The 21,306-nt window shown below is 37.1% G+C and overlaps 3 protein-coding genes across 4 annotated transcripts; 2 read left to right on the top strand and 1 right to left on the bottom strand.

Annotated features, from left to right (window-relative positions):
• The first annotated feature begins 38 nt into the window (after window positions 1–38).
• On the top strand, window positions 39–7,047 carry exosc7 (exosome component 7). Of its 2 annotated transcripts, XM_081376153.1 has the most exons (9): window positions 39–145; window positions 659–760; window positions 850–944; window positions 2,701–2,866; window positions 2,960–3,030; window positions 4,131–4,254; window positions 4,362–4,517; window positions 6,048–6,185; window positions 6,882–7,047. In XM_081376153.1, exons 1-8 carry the CDS (start codon window positions 89–91, stop codon window positions 6,150–6,152), a joined length of 876 nt encoding a protein of 291 aa, XP_081232279.1. In that variant the 5' UTR covers window positions 39–88; the 3' UTR covers window positions 6,153–6,185; window positions 6,882–7,047. The 2 variants fall into 2 exon arrangements, with proteins under 2 accessions (XP_081232279.1, XP_081232278.1); XM_081376152.1 differs by lacking the exon at window positions 6,882–7,047 and having other exon boundaries at window positions 6,048–6,201.
• A 141-nt stretch (window positions 7,048–7,188) lies between these two features.
• On the top strand, window positions 7,189–10,605 carry clec3bb (C-type lectin domain family 3, member Bb). Its single transcript, XM_081376154.1, has 3 exons — window positions 7,189–8,122; window positions 8,817–8,921; window positions 9,662–10,605. The coding sequence occupies exons 1-3, from the start codon at window positions 8,032–8,034 to the stop codon at window positions 10,042–10,044; spliced, it is 579 nt and encodes a 192-aa protein (XP_081232280.1). The 5' UTR covers window positions 7,189–8,031; the 3' UTR covers window positions 10,045–10,605.
• A 542-nt stretch (window positions 10,606–11,147) lies between these two features.
• Window positions 11,148–20,344, bottom strand: cdcp1b (CUB domain containing protein 1b). The gene is made up of 10 exons (XM_081376151.1): window positions 20,097–20,344; window positions 19,860–19,942; window positions 16,572–16,784; window positions 16,126–16,482; window positions 15,670–16,041; window positions 15,342–15,539; window positions 14,192–14,566; window positions 13,685–14,041; window positions 12,233–12,320; window positions 11,148–12,148 (listed from the first exon to the last, which is right to left on the bottom strand). The coding sequence occupies exons 2-10, from the start codon at window positions 19,924–19,926 to the stop codon at window positions 11,593–11,595; spliced, it is 2,583 nt and encodes an 860-aa protein (XP_081232277.1). The 5' UTR covers window positions 19,927–19,942; window positions 20,097–20,344; the 3' UTR covers window positions 11,148–11,592.
• Between the last annotated feature and the right edge of the window lie 962 nt (window positions 20,345–21,306).

The raw sequence follows: 21,306 nt of genomic DNA, 5'->3' as shown, positions 1-21,306 counted from the left end.
TGATTGGTTGGTTAACGCCAGGCTCCGCCTTCGCTGCCCGCTCCTCGCGCTTTGTGATGACGCACAATACACTGCGTGTGTTTGAAACATGGCAGCAGTTCAACTGAGCGAAGCGGAGAAGGTTTATCTTATGCATGGAGTTAGAGTAAGTGAAATCTTACGAATGAAAATATAATTTGCATTTATTTAACTTTCAATTAATAGGACATCTGAAAAAAGCCTCTTAACGTGTATTCTGATGAGGTCTGTTTTGGGTTTTAACCTCATGCTGTGTTGAGATTGACTATTTGTAGTCCTATATATGTCAATAACAGATAAAAACACGACAATAATATAAACTTTGACTCTAGCCTTTAAGTTTAATTTATATTTGTCTTCTTTAAATGTGTCACTGGCCTAAACAACCCCCATTGATAGCTCTTACATGTAAATGTATACAGTACAATAAAGGAAATGTGAATGAAGAGCTGACAGGAGTGTACCACTACTACATCTGAAACCCCTAAAGACTTACATTTGTCATGGGAAATGTTTGAAGTATGTTATCCACCTGAAATGAAGTTAAAATCAGTTCTAATGAGATTTGGGAACATCATGAAGCATCAGCCTGGTCTTGATTGCTAGAACATGAGGGTTAAACTGTGACTGTTGTTGACAGGATGACCTGAGACTGGACGGACGGAGATGCGAAGACTACAGACACATGGAGATCGAGACGGATGTGGTGTCAAACACTGATGGTTCTGCTAAAATCAGTCTCGTAAGCTGAATTAAACAGTTTGTTGTAATAACATATAGTGCACTACCTGTGTTTGTGTGATGTTGTGTGATGTTGTGTGTGTTTGACAGGGTCACACTGATGTTCTCGTAGGAGTAAAGGCAGAGATTGGGAAACCCAGACCCATGGTACCAGATGAAGGTTATCTGGAGTTCTTTGTGGACTGGTGAGTGTTTAAAGATGAACACATCAAGCAAACACTGTACATCACTACCAGCTCCACCAAGACTGTGCAGTGGCTTTTAATAATAATCATTACAAATCATTAAGAACAACAGAACATGAAGTACATAATGCATGTGTACGTGTGTAGGTTTACATGAATAGTGGGAGCTTTATTTTTTTATTTTTTTTATGCTATTGTAGTACTTATTAATAATTTGAGTTATTCATATAAGTAATATTATAAAAATAAATTATTTAAAACTTAATATAAAATGTATATTTACAAATATACATTTTTATTGTTTTCATTTTAATTTTAGTTTTACGTTTTAGTAGTTTTGTTATGTGCTTTTGTCATTTGTTGTATTAGTTTTGTTTTTTATACTTCTATTTGGGTTTGATTTATTATTTCAGTTTTAGATTTAGTAATTTTAGTACTTCATCGTAAAGTTATTTTATGTAGCCGAAGGCAACATTTATAAAAAAAATTAATAAAATAAAAATAAAAATTTCATCCAATATTTGGGATTTTATTTAATTTTACAGTATTTAATACTTTTTTTTAAATATATATATATATATATTTTTTATTAGTCAACATTAACAACACTGGTTCCAGGTCTGGAAAAGTCATGTAAATTTCTATAGTGAATATATATAATTTTTTAGTTCTACTCTACAATATTTAAAAACTAAGTTAGGTCTGTTTAAGCAGTTCTCTATGGAAGCTTTTTTCCGCCATGGAATAAAACAATTTGAAAGATAATTGCTTAAAAGATAATAAACTTTTTATCTCACAGTTCTGATTTTTTTTTTTTTTTTTTTTTACACAATGACGAGTTTGTCACACAATTCTGAGAAGAAAACTGTAAGATAATTTTTTTTTAATTTAGTTTTTTATTCTGTGGCGGAAACAAGCTTCCATAGTTCTCCCATAAGCCATATTCAGTAAATTTTTTGTTTTAAATATATTTATTAGGGGTGTAACAATATATCGTGTCACAATATATCGCAATACAAAAATGCAACAATATGTATCGTGGATAGTTCACCCAAAATAAAAATTACCCTGTGAGAATTTTTTTTTAGTTTTCAGAGTCAGTACTACATTAAACTACAATATATTATGTTGAATATAATGTATAATAATGGGGGAATATTAGTAGGTCCTGATAATGCTGATGTTATAAGTCTTATGTTACCAGTAAAAAGTGGCCTACATTATTTTAAATATATCTAGTCAGTGACAGAGTGCAAGCATATTCGTCTAAAATAATTCTGTATTTTCAGGTTCAGAATCATGAATATATTTATTCTGGTGTCACCATTGTCCAAGCCTATTCATTTACACCCACAATGTTATATCAAATTTAGCATTTAATCAACAGTACATTTTTTTCTTAACCTTTTATTATATGTCTTGGAGTATCGCAATAATATCGTATCGTGAGTTCAGTATCGTGATATGTATCGAATCGTGAAATTAGGGTATCGTTACACCCCTAATATTTATTTATATTAAAAAATGTAACTATTAAAACAGATAAATTCCAGATACAGCACAATTAATAAGACAGTACACTATGCAGTTTATTAGACAGTTTAGTACATACAGTATGTGTAGTGCAGTACTTCAGTGTATAAATATGCAGATTAGCAGTGAATAAACGCCCATGATCTGCATGCTAATTAGACACAGTCTCAGCCGTTTTCTCTCCTTCCTGACGTGTATAAACTGCTGGACGTTTCTTTTGCAGCTCAGCAAACGCCACTCCGGAGTTTGAGGGGCGTGGGGGGGAGGAGCTGGGGGTGGAGCTCAGTAACGTCCTCTATAAAGTGTTCAACAACAGGCACAGCGTGGACCTGCGCTCGCTCTGCATCTGCCCGGGGGAGAACTGCTGGGTGCTGTACGTGGACGTGCTGGTGAGTGAACCGAGTCACAGCATCCGGAGAGATCATGAGACATCAATATTCTGCTGGTTTATTCTTCATATAAACGCATGATTGCCTCGACAGCTGCTGCAGTGTGACGGAAACCTGTTCGACGCCATTTCCATCGCAATCAAAGCTGCTCTGTTTAACACACGGTGAGTCGCTCCCATCAGAACTGTAAGGTTTCATCAGGAAATGTTACAACTGGCAGTGTGCTAGTTTAGTATTATCTATATACTATTAGAATATTTTCTTACTTATTTCTATATTTTCAGCTGTCATTTAAATTTTTTATTTGTTATAGTAATTTTAATACTTCAACTTATTTCAGTTGTTTGCCAAGGCAAAATGTCTAATTTTAACATTTTCCATCTAATATTTATAGTTTATTATATACATAATTTTTTTTTTAAATAAATTATAGTTTATTTTATATTTATTTCAGCTTTATTTAATTTAACAATTGTTTTAGTTGCCAATAGCAAAACTGTTTCCAGGCCTGTAAAGTCATTTTTGAAGTCAGATTTAGTTGTTGTTGTTATACTTATTATGATATTTTATTTTAATTTTAGTTTGTTTTAATAACTTTGTTGTTTTTGTCATTTTTAAAATTTCTATTTAGCATAATTATTATTTCAGTTTTAGCAATTTTAGTACTTGCCAAATCAAGTTTTTCATCTAATATTTACATTTTATTTTATTTTAACTCTATTTAATTTGACAAAAATAATAATGGTTTATAGTAAACCTTTCTTTAGTGAATATGTATATTTATAATTATATTCTACAATATTTAAGCAGTTTAAGCAGTTCTCCCATAAGCCATATTTAGTATATTTCAGGACTTTTTTTTGTTATAAAAATATTTGCACTAAAAAGTTGAACCATTAAATCATATAAATTCCAAGGATTAATGCATTCAACTGTAAATCCACTATAAAATTATTGGTAACACTTTATTTTAGTGTCCTTATTACATTCGTTACATGTACTTTCTATAGTAATAAATTATGCATAATTACATGCAAATAGCCCTCAATCAAACCCTAATCCTACCCTAACCCTATATTAAGTACATGTAGTTAATTAATATTACTTAGTACTTAAATATACAATTACAGTGTAACAATGACACCTTAAAATAAAGTGTGACCAAATTATTTTATTAAAAAATGTTATCCATTAATCATAAACATTAAAAATGGTGATTCAGTGAAGTGATGTGAAACGTAAGCACATCCCTTCTCCCAAACAGAATTCCCAGAGTGCACATATCTGAGGATGAGGAGGGCGGGAAGGAGATCGAGCTGTCAGACGACCCGTACGATTGCGTGAGGATCAATGTGGAGAATGTGCCGTGTATCGTAACCCTGTGCAAGGTACAGCAGAGCCTGGGCCGTTACCCACAATGCACCACTCTCCTCGTGTCATATACAGTTATGTTTATGTATAACTTTTTTAAATCGTATGTGTTTGTGCCCTTCAGATCGGTCACAGACACGTGGTGGACGCCACACTGCAGGAGAAGGCCTGTTCGGTGGCCAGTCTCCTGATCTCAGTCACACACAAAGGAATGGTCACATGCGTCAGGAAGCTGGGAAGAGGAAGTCTGGACCCGGAGAGCATCTTTGAGATGACAGAGGTCAGCTTAGTTTCTTCCCACAGCAGTTTTAAACTTCCTTGATCTTATTAATCAGTGGTGTTTGCTAAGGAATCACTTTTACTCCTATTTAGAAAGAAGAGTTTGTTCAAAACCCTAACCCTGCAAAGCCTGACATATGGCATAATAGTCAGAAATATTACTTTTTTTAACAGTTTATTGAACCTTTAGACAAAATATACAACAAAAGCATACAAAAAAGTTTGCATATGTATCAATAAAAGTATCATTGATCAGACTTTTATGGCTCATTTAGTATGATATAGTAAGAATATGGAGGGGGGAAAAGTAAAAAAATATGCAATTGCATTTGCTGATGTTTAAATGGGCAAAAAGTAAGATTTAATTCTGATGCTTATAAATTAAATCAATGAGATCTTTATAATAGGGACTGCTATCATAAAATCTAAATAAATATCAGTTGTCCCTTCATATTTTTCAATAATCTATTGTAGTAAGATGATATTTAAAAGCTTAGTTTATAATCAGAGCTCTGTAGTTTTTATTTTGGGTGGCAACACATAATGCAATTCAATACAATGATAATTGAGAGAGATAAGTGTTAATCAAAAGCCTGATGGATCATATTTGATATATTTCCCCCCCAAACAAAATGCTGTGTGGATAAGCAAGTCAACATTTTACTATCAATATAAAGTTATTCTTATGTTTACTTTATAAACATCAGTAAAGATTTCACAGCGAAAAGACACGTGAACCACGAGCTGAGGGGGAACCTTTTTAGACTGTTAGTAAAAGGATAAAAAATGATAAACTATTAATCAGATGAATCTACTACAGGTTTCTAAGCAAAGTTTTTATCATGCTGATCATTAAGAGGGCTTGAATTTATTTGCTTATCATATATGTGACCCTGGATCTCAAAACCAGTCACGAGTCGCACAGGTATATTTGTGGCAATAGCCAACAATACATTGTATGGGTCAAAATGATAGATTTTCTTTTATGCCAAAAACATTAGGATATTAAGTAAAGATCATGTTCCATGAAGATATTTTGTAAATTTCCTGCAGCAAATATATAAAACATTTATTTTTGTGAGTGAATACAGCACAATCGCCAACATAAATGCACTTTAAAGGAGATTTTCTCAATGTTTCGGGGTTTTTTTGTACCTTCCGATTCCAGGTTTCAAAATAGTTGTATCACAGCCAAATATTGTCCTATCCTAACAAACCATACATCAATGGAAAGCTTATGTATTCAGCTTTGTGAATAAATCTACATTTTAAAACAAATGACCAGGGTCATATATGATACAGTAGACTTTATTGGGTCACTTTGGCACCTGTGCACTGGAGTGTGTATATTAGAGAATTTCCTCCAGCTCTTGTTGTTTATATGTGCAATATCATCAGACGTTCAGTGAACGGACAGTCTGAGCCTGTCTCGTGCTTTAACAGCTAGAGCTTTTATTACACATGTCTCTGACTTGCATAAACTCGTTAATGAAAGCATTTCTGTTCACTGTAATGCTGTGCTGTGTCGCAGGCCGGGAAGCGAGTGGGAAAGACTCTTCACGCGCCGCTCATGGAGCTGCTGCAGAAAGAAGAAAGCCTTGGCAAGAAACGACAGAAAGTGGGATTCCTTGGATAGCTGTTTTTGTTTGTTAGTTTTTCAAATAAATGAGTTAAGTTTCCTATGACGTTTGTTCATGTCTTGCTTAATAACTTCAGCTAACACAGAATCCTCTAATGCAAGGTTATATAACGTTGCTGTTTTTGTTTTTGATTCGTTCATTTTTCCAGCTGGCTGGTTTGAATGGTGCTTTTAACAGATGACTAAATGTTTCTTCATTTCCCTTATATAAATCTGATTGGTTTGAGTGCAATTTCAGCATTTGAGGCTTTTTAATACCTGAATTTAGTAGATGAGTAGAAAAGAATCCTTGAAGTTGTTGTGAGCTGGCGATTTTTATGTCCCAGAACGGAAGGATATTTTTGTTTTAATTGCAGATGTTAGGAAAAAATAATTTGCATGAAAACGGAAGTTGTGATAGTCTTTTCTTCCCTATTGTGATGTATATCCAAATGAAATGGCTTCTCGAACAAGAACAAATGTAGGGCGGGGCTTCATTTTGTCCGTGAGAAATTGATTGGATGGTGGTGGTTTGCTATTGGTGGATCTCATGTGAGTGACAGGTTGCTCCGCCCACATCATCAGAGAAGAGAAGAGATGCGAGAGGGAGGGGAAGTGATTCTGATTCAAGATCAAGAGGCACATTAATTTAAAAAATAATGATGTGCACTGATAAATCATAATAAATACTGCAATATTCCATGAAAAATAAGAAGTGTCCATTTTGATTTCATGGTGACTTCACAGACTTGTGTGGAGCTGGAGCTGGTGTCTCTTCTGCCACGTGTCGTCGGAGGAAGATCTGAGCACAGCTGCTGTGAGCCTGGATCTAGTCCATCCCATAATCACTTTGCTTCTTCCTCTGGCCTGAATGCAAAACAAACAGCGGGAATCACTGCACAGATAACAACCTCATACACCAGAAGAATGCATGATGGGAAATGTGTCCTGATGAGACCTTGAATGCTCCTGGACTCTGAGTGTGCTCTGAGAGCCGGCTCTTCTGTGCAAGCTACAATAGGGATCCAGTTTTATAATCTGCTATATAAATCAGGAGGTTTTAAATGAGAGGAAAACATTTTGGGGAGAGAAACCGGGCAAGGCAGTTTCTATTATTTATTATTGTTAATTAATTTGAAATATATATTTAAAACACACATATATAAGCACACACCATTATGTCCCCACAAAGATGGCATTATCCGAAATCCTTGTCCTTGTTGGGACATTCTTTGGTCCGCAAGAGGAAAACAGCTTATAAATCACTAAGTGATGTTTTTTGAATGTTTTCTGTGATGGGTGTGATGGGTAGGGAGAGAGAATATACAGTTTTGTAGAGTATAAAAATAATTATGCTGTGAGGTGGGTGTTTGCTGTGGGTGTGTGTTTGTTTGTCAGGAGGTGTGTGTGAATGTATGTGAATTTATCTGTGTGTGTTTGTGTGTGCTTGTACAACTATCTTTGTGAGGACCAGTTTGAGTTTTCGACCATTGGAGAGAGTAAAGTGAGGACATTTTGGCCGGTCCTCACTTTCTGAGACCCCTTTAAAGGCCTGTTTGAGGGTCAAGACTTGGTTTTAGGGATAAGGTTATAATGAGGTTAAGGGTCTGTTTAGGGTCAGGGGTCGGGTTAGGCACTTAGTTGTGAAGGGTAAGATTAGGGTAAGTGGCTAGAGATTGCATTGTGTCAATGAATGTCCTCATAAAGATAGATGTACAAGAATGTGTGTGTGTGTGTGTGTGTGTGTGTGTGTGTGTGTGTGGTGAGGTGGGTGTGTGAGGACGTCACTCCTCCGCTCCTCTCAGGATGAAGAGCGACTGCTGCTTCCATTACTGCAGTTTTCCTGCGTGAGCTGGACTGAGAAGCAGAGATCTGTCCTCGCTCTCCAGACTTCACCATGAGACTTCTTCTGTTCGCAGTCCTGCTGCTCCTCACACACACCTCACAGCAGCAGAACACTTCCAGAAAGAAACCCAGCGCTAAGAAAGGTAAGACACGAGGATTTCTGCTCATTCTTGTCTTCAGTTAGATCATTTATTCTTTGGTTATTCAAGCTGAAAGCAGTTGAGAAGGTTCAGAGAGCATCACTTGAAACGCAAGTTGCTGTATGAAGAAAATAAGTACTGATATGTTTAATACATTTGGATATTACTGATCTTTAAATTAAATATTTTTCTAATTTGAATTAAGTCGAATACAATTGTAAAGTTTCAAAATTAGTTACAAAAAAACAACTAATTTTAAAACTAATTGTATGTTATTAATAAACTAATGTAATAAAAATATTAAATATATAAAAATATGAATAAATTAAAAATAAATTTTTTTTATTAAAATGCTATAGGATTAAGAAACAAATTAATTTAAAATGCATCCATGCATTTAACTTTTATTTTTGTAATTCCCATGTATGTGCTCTCTGTACAATTAATTTATCACATACAATAAAATACAATAATCAAAAAGGATATATATTGCATTAAGGAAACAAATTAATTATTGTAATTCATCCATGCATTTTGCTGTTTTTTATTTACAATTCTTTTTTTGTAATTCCCATTATCTTCAATGATTCTCTTAACTCTAACACTAAAAAGGGCTTAATTTTCAATTTAACTGAGTATCATTTATTATTTTTTTCATGTGATTTTGGGTGGTTGTTGATTGTTCTGTCCCTGTCAGACTCGGATGCTCGAGCCAGCGTTGCTCTGGAGGACCTTCAGCAGCAGATCAAAGACATCGTGGAGGAACTGAATCTGGTGAAGGAGCAGCAGGCTCTGCAGACGGGTGAGAGCTACACACCTCGACTCTATCTGCGTTACTGAAGCATCCAGACAGCCCGACTCTCTGTTTAACTGTAAAAAACTAAAAATGAACACATTGTACCATAGACTGGCATATTGTTTGGATTAGTTTGTCCACTTGCATAAGACACATGGCCTCCAGATCCACATGTGGCTTTTGATGATTCTTACAGCTTGTGTTTTCCATGGAGAACATAGAGACAGATGTAATTCAGTCTTTGATCTATGAGGAAATGTTCAGACAAATATGTCATATTTTATTAGATTATATGGCTAATAATTTAAAAACAAAAGCCAAAAATCACTCTTATTAGTTGCCATTCCAAGCCAAAGCAACAAGTTTGTTTAAAGCCATATTCCGCACTTTTGTATCACTTTATGTAAATAAAGGTTTCCAGCACCAAAGTCAGTCATAATTTAATCTTAGATGATCGTTTTCCACTCACCCTTGCTATTAAACTGCCTGTTTTATTCTGCACCTGAAGATATATGTAAATGACCTCTGTTGTGATTGGCTGACCCTGTGCGTGTGGGCGTGTCTGGAAGGGAGGAAGGGAGGGGCAAGTTGCAGGTGTTAAAATCTAAATCATGTATGTAATTAATGAGCTCAGAATGTCCTGGCTTTTAACTTTCACTTTTTTATTTTAAAAAGGACAACACACTTTTTTTTTTTTTTACATTATGAGCCATTTAAAGATTGCAAATACTGTTTCTTTATTCTAGTCTGTCTGAGAGGCATAAAGATCCCCGGCAAGTGTTTTCTGGTGGACACCGTGAAGAAGCGCTACCACACGGCCAACGAAGACTGCATCGCCAAGGGAGGAATCCTCAGCACTCCGCTCTCCTCCGACGAAAACACGCTTCTCCGAGATTATGTGCGCCAGAGCCTCGGACCAGACGCTGAAATCTGGCTAGGTGTAAACGACATGCAAATCGAGGGCGTGTGGATGGACCAGACCGGCTCAGACATCCGCTACCAGAACTGGAAGCTCCCGCAGCCTGACGGCGGCATCGCGGAGAACTGCGCCGTTCTCTCCGGCGAGAAGTGGCTCGACGAGCGGTGTCGTGAGGAGCGGGCCTCCGTCTGCGAGTTCAACATCGTCTGAGATCATCCAGCGTGGCGATCCCCTTGACCTTAGCTGTCCTTTCCATTGCACAATCCTGCTTGCATTGTGTTTGCTCCGTAATTGTATATTTTTTATCTTGAGGAGACCAAAGATTGTCATTTTAGCTACTCCATAAAAATGTTCAGATACAAAAGCTGAACTATAATCAAAGATCAAGAACACAACACTGTAATAAAGCACATTTTTGGACAGTCTCCGTTAAGATCCAGCCAAAAACACACACTAACTAAACAAACATCATTGAATCCAAAATCAGATGGTCTTTTAGTAAGAAGTCCAGCCACCTGATGAAATCCAGCAGAACGATGATTATTTCAGATAGCTAGCTTTGTTACTTGTTTATTGTCTAACAAACTAATGTCTAGCCTGATATAACCTGAACATATCCTTGTATCTCAATAAAATGTTTATCCAATATGTGTGTGTATAATATTTCACACATTTGGTGTAAAACAGGCCCATGTAAAGTTCTGCAGAAAAATGTATATGCCCGTAATTTATTAAATATTTTGGCTGATTTTTTTATGCATTCACCTACAATTTAGTGTTGATTGTCAGATCCATGTATCACATTTAACCTTAGGATGCACAATATTGGTTACTGGCTGATATTACAGATTTTTTTTTTTTTTTTGTATTTTATCAGTCAATATTAAATATTTTATTTTGCATGCTCATTTATGCCAATTTTTACATTTAGATTGCCTTGCATCATCTAACACTCATTCAAAGGCATAAACAATGGTAAATGTAAGCTTTAATTAAATGAAAATACATTTTTTCTAACTGATGCCTACATTTACTTGTATTCTTTTTAATTTATTAAAAAAAACAGTATACTTTAATATCAGCCATTTATCAGTTGCCAGGCATGGCAATAATTATTAGTTTATCAATATCAGACAGAATTTTTAAAATGGTGTTTCCATAATTTTACCATGTAAAATGCATGACACCTTTTAACATCTAGTTTTGCTGATTTTTCCCCAAATCCATTGTGGGAAATATGAAAACTGTCTTTATCTGGTCTGTGTGCTATTTTCATTCTTTATATACATTCTAAACAGGGAAGAACATCTATTAAAATATCTGAGAATTTATTTTAGAAATGAACAACGAAAATATACAGATTGAAAAACAGAAACATGTATGAAACCTGTAGCCTGGAGACAATCACAGTTAAAACAAAACAATTATCCAATAGAGAAAGTCATGGCACACTTCCATGAAGGGATTCAACTCTCAGACGGCTTAATTCTGTACATTCAGGCTAAAAGGCCATAAAAAAAATCTTTAAAACCAAACTTTTAATAAACTATACATGCAAAATACACCTGTGGCCACTAGGGTGGCAAAAGAGAGCGTAGCCTTTTAGCATCAATTTTACACAACAACATTGTCTTTTGTGCGCATTTTTCTAGGCTTGTAGCTAATAGCTTTTCTGCTCCCCCAATAAAATTTTAGAGGTTTGTTAAAACCCAAGCAGTCGAATCATCATATGAATCCACTCCGCGTCCGGCTTTATCCTCAAATTGCCTCCTCGTATTCCGGCTCAGCATTGGAATCAGTGTCCGACTCCATTTGTGGTCGTAGCCTGGATTCGTCGGAAGACAGGCGAATGGGATTTATATCCCCGAAACTCTTGAATGTGTGCAGCTCGTTATCTATCATCCTACGATCTTCGAATCTTATGCTACCCTGTGATACCAGTGGCGAACGAGGCCTCGGGAGATTAAAGGTGTTGGGCGGGTTTAGGAAAGGCTGATATGCATCTCTATCTCCTCCTCTTCCTTCTATCGAATATTCAACGGACGAATCCTTGGCCGACGGGATTGAGTCCGAGGGTCCCGTGAACGGACGGTACGCGTCCACCTGATGTCCGTTGCTCCAGACTCCGTTGTCGATCTCTGCTGGCTGGTTCTTGTCCGCATAATTTCCGTACATTGTTGGGTCATCAATAGAGGCGTAGACGTGGGACTCATTGTCTGCTCTGGATTTTGGGAAGGTGGCGTTACCCGGAAGGAAAGGTTTCCCTCTGGGCAAAAAGATGGAGGACCTATTGGTCTTAGGTTTGTTTTTCCTTCTAAAAGAGAAGAAAATTGTTTAAAAATGTATTTCATTGTATTTTCAAATTCATAAGAGAATACAGAAGAAAATTCAGACTCACTTTCGAATGACGCACACAACTATAAGTGCGATGATTAGCAGCAAAAGCAGAGCGCCGACTACAGCCAAGATAATGCTCAGGAAGTTCTCTGTTTGGGGATGAAAAAAAGGAATGATTATCTGATTATCTTCCATTGCAATACTTCTAACAACAACAACAACAACAACAAGTATAGTGTGATCAATGCACAAATTCATTCAAATGAAGACAATAAATGTCAAAAGAATCTGAAATTCTTGTCCAAAATTTTTGCACTTTAAAAAATAAATACGACCTCACGTTTCAATCACGTTTACACACTGCCTCTGAAACTTTCGTCTGTCATAAAAAAAAAATTCTTAATTTTGAGAGGTGTTTTGACAATTGACCCTTCGCTAAGCCCCGCCCTCCTTAGTTACTGTTGCTACGCCTGACAAGCTTTCCCGCCTGGCACGTCTATTACAGTAGGCCTATGTATGCACATGTGTCAGACATTCCTAAGGAGATAATTTTTGCCAAACAGGTGAAATATCTGAGAGAGCAAGAAAAAAGGGACTGCAGTATGCATTCAAGGGATATATCCACGACATAATATGCAACCGATTAGAGAATAGTTTCATCAAAACTGAAGATAAAGACTATAGGTCCCAGCAGTCGCCTCATACGCTGACCATTCAAATGGGAAACACACAAATTGAGGAACAGCTTTGTTCATGCACAGCAGGGTAAGTGGCATTTGAAAATAATCTAATAATTATAAATCAAACAGCTTGTCCATAAATCTAGTGGAATAAACACAAGACATTAGCCTGACCACTTTGCAATGATAACATTCTCCCGCCAGGCCACTGCTCACACGTCTTGGAGCAAACGTAGGTGTTTTTGTTAATCCTGTCAACTACAGGATGTATGTGTTGTGAATGGGGCGTCCCACACTGCTTGATCCACGCCCGGCATTTCTCCCCTTGGGTTTTAGGTTTCGGGAAGGGAAAAATTTCCACCCACGTCCAAACTTTTAGGATACCGGGTATCAGATTTGCACAATCCATACGCACAACGATTCGGCATGTTTCCCTCGCTTGAAAGGTTGCCAGACCTCCCACGCCTGTTGTGGTTTTCGGGCGTGGCTTAGCGAAGGGTCAATTCAGAGCCATCGAATGACGAATACGAAAAAACGCATGCAAAAATTTCGAGATGGTCCTCACTGCAGAACATGAAATGCAGGGGGAGGAGTTGGATCCAGATCCAACTCCTCCCACCTGACATATACCTAAACCTACCCATCTCCACCCCCTGATCCCTAAACCCACCCCTAAACCTACCCATCTCCACCCCTAAACCTACCAATCTCCACCCCTTAGATGTGGATCCAACCCCGCCCCCTGGATCTTGTGGACTGCATTGAGGTGCTACTGAAAATTTCGGACTCAGTGTGCAACGCCCTAAACTCTGAAATGAAAGCGTTTTGCTCACTGGTTTCCTTGTACAGAGTGACCTTAGAGAGCACAGCGAAGCTTCCGCTCTTGGGCTCGCAGTTGGACAAGTTCAGGTAGAAGCTCTGCTGTTGGATGATGGTGTTGGCGAAACTCTGATCTTCTCTCCAGGACTGCGGTTGGCCTCGTGAGTCCTGCGGTCTGATCGCGATCTCCGTGTGGCCCGAGTCGCATACGGGCTTGCTGACGTTGGAGAACTGCAGTTCGGCCCTGTACTCTTGAGGAACGCCGACGATCCACGTGACGGACGAGGAAGGATTCATGCCATTGGGCCAGTTGGGCGTCGCAAGGTACATGGATCCCGAAACCAGTGGAGATACAGTGTAGATTACATTCTCTGTGAAGAAAGCAGGAAGACAATGCTATGGGACTCAACTCTATTACAATAGAAAAACAGTATTATAGTTTTACAGTGTTTTTGGTCAAATAAATGCAGCATTCTTTGAAAAACATTAAAGGTAGTAATTATTCCAAACTTTTTACTTACCAGTGATCTCTGGACTCATAGTGACTCTTAAAAGTTCTTTCTCCTGGCTCAGGTCTTTTACCGTGTTAGGAGTTACGGTAATGGAAACGTTCCCTTTGACTTGGATTTTTTGGATTGCGCCTTCAGCCATAGAGCAGAACTGGCCGATGTTGGAGCCGTCAGTCTCGGAGACCAGCAGAGAGACCCTCTCCTTACACTCCTTGTCTGGGACAAACTGATGCAGGTTTTTGTTAGGGGCCGTGAGATCCACGGTGCTTTGATCGAGCACACGGAGCAGCCAGGTGAACTGGTGGAGGGGAACATGCAGACTGGGGTCCAGCGTGGGAATAGAGAGGGACAGGTGTCTGGTGTCAAGAGGAGATGCACTCGGACAATCTAGAATTGCATGGAGGAAAGAGACAATCAAGATAATGTGGTGAATGAATCTGAAAATGATTCTGTCAAGATTATGATTTCATGACTGTCATCTATCGGTCTGTTTGTCTGTCTGTCTATCTATCTATCTATCTATCTATCTATCTATCTATCTATCTATCTATCTATCTATCTATCTATCTATCTATCTATCTATCTATCTATCTATCTGTCTGTCTATCTGTCTGTCTATCGGTCTGTTTGTCTATCTATCTATCTGTATCTATCTATCTATCTGTATCTATCTATCTATCTGTATCTATCTATCTATCTATCTATCTATCTATCTCTATCTGTATCTATCTATCTGTATCTATCTATCTGTATCTATCTATCTATCTGTCTCTATCTATCTGTCTCTATCTATCTGTCTCTATCTATCTGTCTCTATCTATCTGTCTCTATCTATCTGTCTCTATCTATCTGTCTCTATCTATCTGTCTCTATCTATCTATCTATCTATCAATCTATCCATCCATGTATCTATCCATCCATGTATCTATCCATCCATTCATCCATCTGTATCTATCTATCTATCTATCTATCTATCTATATCTATCTATATCTATCTCTATCTATCTATCTATCTGTTTGTCTATCCATCCATCCATCCATCAATTTGAGACTACACCTGAAGAGTCAAAGCCAGACCAAACAAAGCATTTTTTCCATGTCTAAATTGTGTTCATGTGACAGTCCACTGCGCATGTGTGCAGCATTTATGCGCCCCCATTACCGTAGGTTTGGGTGGCGGTCAGCTGCAGGTCCTGCACGGGGCAGTCGAGGAAGGACAGGTCAGCTTTGGTGCCCGCAGGAACCACTATTTTCTCATGCGCCACAGAGTTCAAGCTCATTTCACAGTACGACTCTGGGTTTTTATTTTCTATTTGCAGGCTCAATCCCTCCTCTTTCCGGAGATCCGCAGTGCAAAGATCTGAACAGAATAGTAAGACAGACAGCGTGCTATTTATCTGCAACTTTAAAGCATGACTTAATCAAGACCAGATACCCTAAATAGCAATATTATTTCAGACACAAAACCAAATCTACATGCTTCTCCTTACATGGTGTCCCACCCCTGAACACTTCCACGTTTATGTTCAAAGAAAGTCCAGGTACAAGTGAATCTTTTTTTGGTTCACAATTGGTAAGAGTCAGGCTGAAATCTCCCTGTTTATTGATCGGCTGAATGTCCTTTGGTTCCTTTGTGAATGAAGTCTTGTCCGCCAGTGTATAATCAACCAAGACCTTCTTATTTGTGCACTCTGGTGGAGTGTAATTTTGAAAGCGAATTGTAAAATTTTGCATGGGCTCAACAGCAAAGTTCCATTTAATTTTTTCTTCACTGTAGCCTGTGCCATAATTTGGTGTGAAGAAATCAGTAGATGACAGTCCTCTGGGCAGCTTGACGTCCACCATCACAACCAATGTTGTTGCTGCAAAGAACAAGAAATAAAATCATTTCCAATCAAAAACAAAACACTCAAGAAACGTTCTTGTTCCACATCACTTCTTCTAACCTTTTGTATCCGATCCTATGGACACTTTGAAGTCAGATGGGTTCAGGTCTGTACCTTTGGGAACCTCCAGAGACACACGTCCTTTAAACAAGGCCTGGATACGACTAATGGTACCGTTCCGACAAAACGTGCCGATGGAGATCGGACCTGACCGCTGGTATGTAATGATGGTGTAGGTGTGTTTGTCTGGACAGGATTCTGAAGGCTTGATCTGTCTCATTCCTGGAGCTGGAAAGTCCAGTTGAAACATCTGGCTTGATTGAACCTTCAGATCCCAGTTGAAGGTTCTGCTGAACTCCAGGAATCGTGTCGAATCCGGATGCGCTGCAATGATGCTGCAGGCTGTCGGCGAACAATCTGTGATTGGAATAAAAAGTAAAGATTTAGTGTTTTACAAGGTGATTTTTATCAAATGGATAGTTCAGATTCTACATTTTGCTACTCGCCGATTTTTTGGTTGATCTCCACAGTAAAGACGTCACCCGGCTGAGAGCAGTTGAAAGTCACGATGGTGGGCCGAGCTTCAGTGAGGTCCAGTTTGGAGTTGCAGGTCTGAGACGGACCTTCATCCTTACACACATCACAGTCCAGATCCTGAGCCTTCTTAATGAAGTGTACTGTGGTGCCAGGGTCAGGGGTCACCTCAATTTTATGACATTCTGAAAAAAATAAATAAATAAATAAATAAATAAATAATATATATATATATATATATATATATATATATATATATATATATATATATATATATAAATATGGGGTGTAATGGTTCTCAGTATACAAGTTCTCAAAAAAAAAAAAAAATATATATCGCTTTAAGCTTTGCGTTTGAACGGACAAATTCACAGAAAAATTATGTCAACATGCCCGTCTTGGAGAGCATCCCTAGTAATAGTCAGTTATGTCTTAAGTGAATGCAAACAGTTGAGAAAGAAGAACGTATGTGTACAGTATGAGTGAACTGGATCTGTGCATTATGTCTTAAAGTGACATCAGCCTAATATTCCTGCTGTCTGTGTTTTCAGTGTTAATCAAACAACAAAAGACAAAGAGAAAATCACTCACTGCTCTTCACTGAATAACTTTTGTAACTTTAATAATGATTCATTTTTATTCCATTTATACAGTGAAGATTATATGCAATCATGTTGTTTTACATTTGATTACAATTTCTGTACACTGTAAAAAATTTCTAACCCTCCCAAATCAAAAATTTCAAGTGACCGATAACATCTAAATTTTTAAATTGGCCCAAGTGAAATTCTGTAAATTTCAATTGGCCCAAGTGAAAATCGGTAAATTTAATTTTATAATTTACAGAATTTCACTTGGGCCAATTGAAAAATTTAAATGTTATCGGTCACTTGAAATTTTTGATTTGGGAGGCTTAGAAATTTTTTACAGTGTACCTGAAAACTACTGTTTGATATCTAAATAACCTGAAAAGCGCTGTTTATTTTATTTGTATCTTTGCTCTTTTGTATTTATTTGTGCAGTTGGTTGCAGTTTGACTATTTTTTTCTTATTTTCTTTATTTGACAGTAGCTCTTTTTTTCCTGAACATAGCACATACCAAACCATACCGAAACCGTGACCCTAAAACCCTGATAGAGACCGAACTGTGAGTAATTAAAACCTTTACACACATATATGTAGACATTGTATGTGAATGTATCATACTCGTATCACACTGTGAACCCAAAACTGATGTACGTACCGAACCGTGACTTCTGTGTACCGTTACACCCCTAATATATATATAAAAAAAAACTTTGTCCATTTGCTAGATTCATTGGCAGTTGGTTTAATATTATTTTTGCTTTGTGTGAACAGGTCTATAAGGACTAATTTTTCCCATTAGAAAAAATATATTTAATATATAAATAAATATACATGGAGAATGGATGGATACATTGAGATTATTTTATTTAAATTTAATTAAAATACAATTAAATTCAAAAAATAAAATATATCATAATCATATTAAACAAAAATAACATGTAATAATATATCATCAATTATTTATAAAATGAGACCTATTCACATTAAGAATGTTTTTTTCAAAACTTTTCTATTTTGCTATTGATTTGAAACGACTTCTGGCTGTTTTTTGTATGTATGACTTTTTATTAACATTTGGTGTCATTTATTATTTTTGCTTTGAGTGAACAAGCCTTTATATGGACCCAGTCTATTAGGAAAATGATGCATCATGCAATACAAATTAAAATCAAAGACTGCTCTTGGGAAGAGAGATACAAAACCCTACAAAAGTTACTAACCCTACAAAACAATCAATATGGAGCCATGAGAAAGAGCAGCTCGGATGAAGCAGAGAGTTGTAACCCACATAAAAGCAAACAGAAACACAAAGGACTGATTCAGGACTTGAACAGGAAGAGGTCATGAGCGAACACAGCCGCACATTACACTACACATGTCAGGCATTCTGGGATCTTCCCTGATTACATCAAGGAAACAAGAGCACCTTGCCCATATGATAACTGGGAAATTGTGACGTTGCAGAAGGTTCGGTGCATGTCAGACAGCATATATCCATATGCCTCATAATTAGAAATTAGTCTTAAAAATAAACAGGTTGGTTCTTGAAGTGAAGTCTTTGCTCAAACGCTGGTAGGCCTACATATGCATCAATATCTTGTACCACACTTGATAGAAAGACAATCACAAGTTTCGACATGATTTTGATTGCACACTAACTGACTTTCAACAAGACACAAGCAACCCAACAGCAGCGTCTCATATTACTCCATAAGAATGACAACCTCTGCAAATATTTACTCATAATTGTGACAGCAACAGTCAGCGGACACACACTCCTCCAGCCTCTCTAACCTGAACCAGGTTAACATGTATCAGCAACTAAATCAGGTTGTTTGTTTAGTGGCATAACTGGTAAAGGTGTGAGGGGAAGATATGCAAAGCAAATCGCAAGTTTGTTTGTACATTTTCTGGTTTAGGCATGCATCTTTGGCATTATAAAACAACTCAATCATGAACTGACACCTATATCTGCACAAGTAAATGTCACAAAAAAATAAATAAATCACACTTTCTACTCATTTTAATCTTTAAAAATCATAGCTCCAACCATTAATACATCAGCAACACTCTGAAGGTCACTTTTTAACACTGTGAAAATGAAAGTCTACTGTCTCAAAAGCTGAAATGTCAATAGAAAAGCAAACAACAGTTGACATTTTCAGATATGCATTTCACGTGGAGAAAACAGAGAAAGCCTTATGTTTTTCCCTCCCTGCCCAAGAGCATGTTACAGCAAACTGCCCTCCATTTGTACAGTAACAGATTGTTGGTCAATAATTAACTAGTTATTTTTCACAGCAGCTGTCATAACTCATAATTGCAAATGTGTTCATTTTCATAGGCCATGATTGAGGCCAGATTCAGTCCTACTGTGAAAAAACTCTCTCATTTTATATTTCAATAACGATTTTATATAAATAAACACCCAGCATACATTTAATGAAATTAATTGTCTCATGCTAACTATTTTAAACAATACACACATAATACTGTAAGTTCATTAACTGTCGTATCATGAGGGCTATCTGACACATAAGCTCTTTATATCAAATATTTTTATGAATTTCAATAGATAAAACATTAAAACCTGGTAAAGGATAAATAACTGAAACATGACAGTGACGAGGATGTTTAAACGTGTTTGGGGTGGTGCTTCTCTGAAGACTCACCTGAGATTTTGTGAATTTGCAGTAAAATCAATCCAATGAGCACAGGAACCACACACGAGCCCATCATTCCCCTTCAGAGGTTCCTAAACTTTCCAAAATATGTTTTTGTGTTTTAAAAATCGTTTGATTTAAATCCTTGGATCGTGCATGGTGGATTGAGTTAGTCTGACCGCACCGGCGCTTCCTGATTCTGAGACCTGTTGTGCACGCAGAAGGGCGTGTGCGCGCGCACCTTACCTGTCCAAACTTGTGTTCACGATCATACAACAGCTGGGAAATGCGATTGCATTATTCAAAAAACAGTTTAACTCACAAGAAGCGAAGATTTTAAGTGATAAATCCGGGAGATCTGACTTTAAAGGCAAATAAATAAGATTAATCCTTTCATTTTCTTCGGGGACAAAATCCACTCGCTTCAACGTCTGTGATTTTTCAAGTTTATTAGATTGACTAACATCATTCTTTGCTTTTCCTCAGTCGAGACTGATTACTCGAGCACTTCAGCTCGATTTTCTGAGGACAATGATTAATATTCATGAGCCATGAGCCAAGTCTTCCTCCATTGGAAGGTTTTCGAAAAATAACGTCATCGCACATAATTAATATGCATGAGCCAGGACTTCACTTTGATAGGATGCGTATTTTAGCCTAGTCGTTTGATTGTTACTTAAGTCGAAGGTGTTAACTTTGTAAAGTTTCTCTTTTTGAAGTAATACAAGGTAACCGTTATATACGGATAATATAATTCAGTAATTAAATTGCTATAATATTATTATTTTTATTTTTTCATTTTTGAAATGACTTATGTGGCTAAATATCCTCTTGAAAATTAAATCGCCTTTTTATTTATGCAAATTCTTTTCACTTCTATTGTGCTTTCGTGTAATGAGTCCTAACCGTCCAAACACGCCCGCAGACGACAGCATTCCAGTCGTGTCAATGTAAAATGCCTGGAGGAGCAAGCACTTTCACTAGGGAAAGAGTCACTAAAAACACGAATAGATAGGCCTAAGTAGATTTCATAACCCACCCTACAGGTATCACAAGAGGCAACACTTTCATCATGTCGTTTGTTTTCCCCTTTCTGATCACTCCATTTAGGCTGCATAGCCTACCATTAAAAACTAAGTGAAAGCAGGAAATACATTTTTGAAAAATGCATTTTCATGTATGTCATCGCAGATTGCTCATCAAAAGCATTCAAAAAGAAAATCGACCATTAATGGTCTATTGTCTGATAAATGAACCCTGTGGTTACAGATTTCTAGGCCATAGCCTACAGCAAGGAGCATTTAAATGACAGTTTCTCACACATTAAAATCTATTCAAGCAAAATAACCAGACATGTTTCTGAAAGGCATAAATTCATTCACAATATTTTAAACCTTTTCGCATAATGTCATGTGCTACAGAACAACTAGCATTCAATAACCAGCAGAAACTGGTC

This window comes from Scardinius erythrophthalmus (genome assembly GCF_964197995.2).
Source record: "Scardinius erythrophthalmus genome assembly, chromosome: 10".
Taxonomy (NCBI): Eukaryota; Metazoa; Chordata; class Actinopteri; order Cypriniformes; family Leuciscidae; genus Scardinius; species Scardinius erythrophthalmus.
The sequence above is the reverse complement of the archived record's forward strand: the minus strand, read 5'-3'. Positions and strand labels throughout refer to the sequence as shown.

What these genes read in the sequence shown, in the direction of transcription:
- exosc7 (XM_081376153.1), top strand. Translation starts at nt 89, where the DNA reads ATGGCAGCAGTTCAACTGAGCGAAGCGGAGAAGGTTTATCTTATGCAT. An exon ending in ATCTTATGCATGGAGTTAGA is followed by an intron (nt 146 to 658) that starts GTAAGTGAAATC and finishes TGTTGTTGACAG; the next exon opens with GATGACCTGAGACTGGACGG. An exon ending in GCTGCTCTGTTTAACACACG is followed by an intron (nt 3,031 to 4,130) that starts GTGAGTCGCTCC and finishes TCTCCCAAACAG; the next exon opens with AATTCCCAGAGTGCACATAT.
- clec3bb (XM_081376154.1), top strand. Translation starts at nt 8,032, where the DNA reads ATGAGACTTCTTCTGTTCGCAGTCCTGCTGCTCCTCACACACACCTCA. An exon ending in GAAACCCAGCGCTAAGAAAG is followed by an intron (nt 8,123 to 8,816) that starts GTAAGACACGAG and finishes TGTCCCTGTCAG; the next exon opens with ACTCGGATGCTCGAGCCAGC. An exon ending in GCAGCAGGCTCTGCAGACGG is followed by an intron (nt 8,922 to 9,661) that starts GTGAGAGCTACA and finishes TCTTTATTCTAG; the next exon opens with TCTGTCTGAGAGGCATAAAG.
- cdcp1b (XM_081376151.1), bottom strand. Translation starts at nt 19,926, where the DNA reads ATGATGGGCTCGTGTGTGGTTCCTGTGCTCATTGGATTGATTTTACTG. An exon ending in GGAGATCAACCAAAAAATCG is followed by an intron (nt 16,483 to 16,571) that starts GCGAGTAGCAAA and finishes TTCCAATCACAG; the next exon opens with ATTGTTCGCCGACAGCCTGC. An exon ending in GACCGCCACCCAAACCTACG is followed by an intron (nt 14,567 to 15,341) that starts GTAATGGGGGCG and finishes ATGCAATTCTAG; the next exon opens with ATTGTCCGAGTGCATCTCCT.